At 40.1% G+C, this 4,413-nt stretch overlaps 1 protein-coding gene across 2 annotated transcripts; it reads right to left on the bottom strand.

Moving 5' to 3' along the window:
• Positions 1-2,211: 2,211 nt before the first annotated feature.
• Positions 2,212-4,413, bottom strand: LOC136244446 (uncharacterized). Of its 2 annotated transcripts, XM_066036029.1 has the most exons (4): positions 4,385-4,413; positions 4,072-4,274; positions 3,068-3,554; positions 2,212-2,987 (listed from the first exon to the last, which is right to left on the bottom strand). In XM_066036029.1, the coding sequence occupies exons 2-4, from the start codon at positions 4,168-4,170 to the stop codon at positions 2,446-2,448; spliced, it is 1,128 nt and encodes a 375-aa protein (XP_065892101.1). In that variant the 5' UTR covers positions 4,171-4,274; positions 4,385-4,413; the 3' UTR covers positions 2,212-2,445. The 2 variants fall into 2 exon arrangements, with proteins under 2 accessions (XP_065892101.1, XP_065892100.1); XM_066036028.1 differs by lacking the exon at positions 4,385-4,413 and having other exon boundaries at positions 4,072-4,295.

Genomic DNA, 4,413 nt, shown 5'->3' with positions numbered 1-4,413 from the left:
TGTGTTTAACAATCTGTTCATTGCAGTTGGCTCTAAAGAATTAGAAGAGATTGGTTGACTCTGTGGTGGATTGCCACCCTTGTTCTTTCTATGGCGACCACTGCGTAACTTAAGGGACACTTGACTATCACTCATTATTACAATTAATTTATTAAACTTGAAAGAATTAAATGTACATACAAGAATTGTCACAAAACAAAATTAACTTATACAAACCATTAATGGTAAGGGAGATACAAAACAGAATACAGACAACAGACAAAACGGAAAACAGACAAAATATTACACAAGTTGTTTACAGTTGGAGTAAAACAATATAGCACAAAAGGGTAGTTGGAAAAGGCGGATACAGTCGGACACGGACACGGACGCTTTCAAAAAGCACTTTTACATTTATATAACAGTTATTTTCATACCTAACGCTGATTTTACAGCTAGCACTCTTTGCTTCCAGACCCAGGAGTCGATATTGTCATAGCGCTTATCCATTTATAAGCGCATGTGCGAAGGACTAGACCAGCACTCCACAGCATGCCAAAGACCATATAGTGTTGTACACATGCTCTAAAGTCTAATACAGAGTTATATAGTAGTAGAGGTTAGCTTGTAAGCCCCGTGCAACTTAACTTAGCAGGCCAAATCCACAATCTTACGCCTTTTAGTATAAGGCGCAGGCGCTTATACCGAGTGTTGAGGGTTTCAAAGACCTGTCCTACGAGATTAGGTTGGGACGTGCTAGATTAATCTCTGTGACTCTGAATTAGATTTCTAGAGCACTTATACAACACTATATGGTCTTTAGAGTGCTAGTCTATCCTGATCTTTTGTATAAAGGCTTAGATTTAAACCACCTCTCTAATAAGGCCAGGCAAATTTGATTACTTGTTTCTCATCCACAAAAATTTGGATTTTCATGTAGGATGGAATTCATTTTTCAGTATTAAAGAAAATACACAAATCAAGCTGTCTAGTACTATGAATTAAGGTTTGCTAAAACCTTTTAAGAACTAGTACTTATGTTTTATGATTATTTCTGAGGTTAAAGTGGCATTTGCTGTGCAGTAAAACGATAGCCAGCCTTCTTAGCATCAAAATATGTGTGTACATGATTGATAACAGCAATTGAGAAACAAGTAATCAAGTTTGCCTAGCCTAAGTGACCATTGATAATTCTTGCGCTTGCTGCAGAAGGCAGGCACAAGTTGTTTACAGTTGGAGCAAAGCAATATAGCACAAACTTGAGGGTTAACCAGTATATTCTTAAATTACTAAATGTCTGAAAACCCTTCCCTACACTTTTCACAAGCGATTATTGCAGTAATATTACGTTTCAAGTATTCATTTACATACAAATAGCTAAACATGATTAAGACCACAGTGCACGGGTTACTAATTGCTTGTAAGTTGTATCTATAGCCCTCATTAATACAGGCCGGGTGAATTAACTGCGTGGGCATGCATCCTATAGCTAGTTAATTCTACAATGCTAGTTTTTCATAAAAAAGCAAGCCAAGTAGTTATAATACAGCTAGCTAAGCCAGCTTCTTGAGGATTCCACATCCCTCGCCAGACCTGCGGCCAGTGAAGCGATGATGCATGTAACTGGGCTACTGCCCGGGCATCATGGCAAAATCTGACACGCTGTTAAATTCAGACACTCCAATCTATTTATCATATAGTACCACTGCATAAACACCATAACTTACACGCACTTTAGCTAGCCTTCTTTTTGAGGAACAACCTGACCGCGTGTTTTATTCTCGAAACTGCAGATTCACGGACATGCCGGCAGCGTGCTGATTTATTAGAATACACACGAAGCAAGTGCATGCACTGAATACTTGGCTGGAAAAGAGTGACAACTTAAGGCTCTGTATTTAGTTGTTTTGCCTTTGTTATAAGTCTCTAACCATGCAACATATTTATACTATAGAAACATGGTTGACTGAAGAACAGGTATGGCTATAGGCTAGCTATATAGCTGTCAGCTTGACACCAGAATTGACTATGTGGCTAAATTTTTAGAATTAAACTGTAGGACCCCATCTCACACTACAGCTATAGTAAACTCCAACCTACAAAATAAGGCAAGTCCAAATTTTGGCAGTGTTTCACAGGTGTGTGGATGTTAATTACATGCATTACTCACAAGCTAGCTATATATATATATATATATACAAATAAATGTATTTTATACTTTTAATTGTCAACAACTGATAAAGTATACAACACTGGAGTAACTACAACAATGGTAGCATATATACTGAACTAAAAGGATACAACAATGCATAGCCTAGTATACAAAAGTAACAATAGCATGTACAACAAAAGCATGTAGCTATATAGCTAAATAGCTGACAGCATATGTATACTGACAAAATGTAATAAAATCGCTGAATCACACTGTAATTAATACGGTTCACATGGCCACAAGTTATTAAATAGTCATTCCTGACTAACATTAACTTCTTGAAGACACTTGATCGTAGTCAAAAAATCATCTAGTCCCCTCAACACCATCACCTCGCTGTAGCCACGTTCCACTCTGCACGAGGGACAACATTTTGTAAGAGCATCATCTCCAACAAACCACCCATTGATGCAGGGCTCACAGCCAAGTATCACACGACAGCATTTAGTGATGACTATAGGTGGGTTGAGTGGCGACGTAAGGCATAAGCGACATTTAAAATTGTCCTTTATGCTTTTCTTCAAGCCAACAGGAATCGGCGTATCTTTAGTTAATTGAACGGTTTGCTCGAAGGTTTCCTTAATTTGCAGTAAATCGGACATTACATAATCTAGTTTTGATTCAGTATCTTCTAATTGTCTTTTCAGTGGATTACCCGCATCCGCAGCATTCTCATTCCATTCGGAAGGGCAAGATCTCTTTCGGCTGTTATCACTCGGCTCTCCCATTGCGGCACGTACATCATTAATAGAAACAGCGTACAACTTCCTTCTCGGAGACTTCCAGAAGTTTAACCCTATGTAGAACAAAGAAAGCTACATGAATGTCACATCGCTATACATTTAGCTAAATGTAGCTATCAGGGGATAACTATACCTTGAGTTGCTGAAGAGTCCTCCAGCCGAAGGCCCTCGTTTGTCACAATAACGCAGTCTTCACCCCATTTGTTTTTAATCACTGTGGAAATGTAACCCAAATTTGCTGTACCATCGACCAATTCAATAAACGCTACACTAGATAATTTAAAATTAGCAGTATGCCCTATCATAGTCATGGCAGCTCTGGTTACTTTCAAAGTACAGCTGGCCGCCTTCTTTTGACGAGTAACTGACCGCCAGGTAGGTGGGGACTGCTGCAGGCTGGAGCTAGGACCTTGTGCATGGAGAAGCGAAAGGTTCCCGGTAGGGGTTACGGCACGAGATACACTGGTATTGTTTGTAGATGGAGCTGCCAGAGGTCCCTCAACAAGTAGAGTAGCGTAACCTATGTTATTTACTTCATGTAAATTGAATTTACCACTGTCGTCTGGAAAGTATGGGGTGTCGTCTATGTCATCTTTTAACCAAGCTTCGTTGGGATCAACCTGTAACATACAACATGCCTGGGTTAGCTATAAACGTGTTAAAAATCAGCTATGCAGCAGCACTAGAGTCTATACAAATGCGCACTATTCAGTTCAGTAGCTCAGCTATACTGCATACATGCATGCAGAGCTAGCCATAGCTGAAGACACTGAAACCTCCGACGGCTGGGCTCTATACTGAGGTTTTCATCAGTGTTCGAATCCCGTAACGCCGTGCGTGACTGCGTAGAGCAGTTCGTAGATGTTATTCTATCACACTAACTAGCTTGGCATAACCACCTCTCATCATGTAGTGCTAACCGTGGTTAGCGTGATAAAAAGACCTCTACGCAGTGTTTTACGCAGTCACGCACGGTGTAACGGGATTCGAACACTGGTGGAAACTTCAGTAAATTCAACACCTCCGTAATGTATAATACTTCTATACCAAACAGGCAGTTTCTATACCTCTAGATCAACAATCTGACAAATTTTCTAACCCAAATGAGGCGCCAACTTAAACTGTACAGTAACTTACACGAAAGAGACGCCTTAGAATGTCTGTAGTAACTTGACTAATAGACAAATCTTGAGTCGACTGACCCCTTCGCAGCGTTACAGTCGGTTGTGAAGTCATAGGTTGTTCAGTCGCCTCGTTTTCAGTGTACACGCGAGCCAGGCGCGACGGTAGAGTAGCCCAGGTGTAGGTTGATGCCACCAGACCGGTAGAGATTCCCAACACTATATAGAACAACAACAGTACATCCATCAAAATAACTTTATGCGACAATTACGATTTGCACATAGCTTTTATAGCAAGCTCCGTCAAACAACTGATGGGCGTTAACTACCTGATCATTAGCTAATTTTAGATGACGTA

Source organism: Dysidea avara, chromosome 14, assembly GCF_963678975.1.
Source record: "Dysidea avara chromosome 14, odDysAvar1.4, whole genome shotgun sequence".
NCBI lineage: Eukaryota > Metazoa > Porifera > Demospongiae > Dictyoceratida > Dysideidae > Dysidea > Dysidea avara.
The sequence above is the reverse complement of the archived record's forward strand: the minus strand, read 5'-3'. Positions and strand labels throughout refer to the sequence as shown.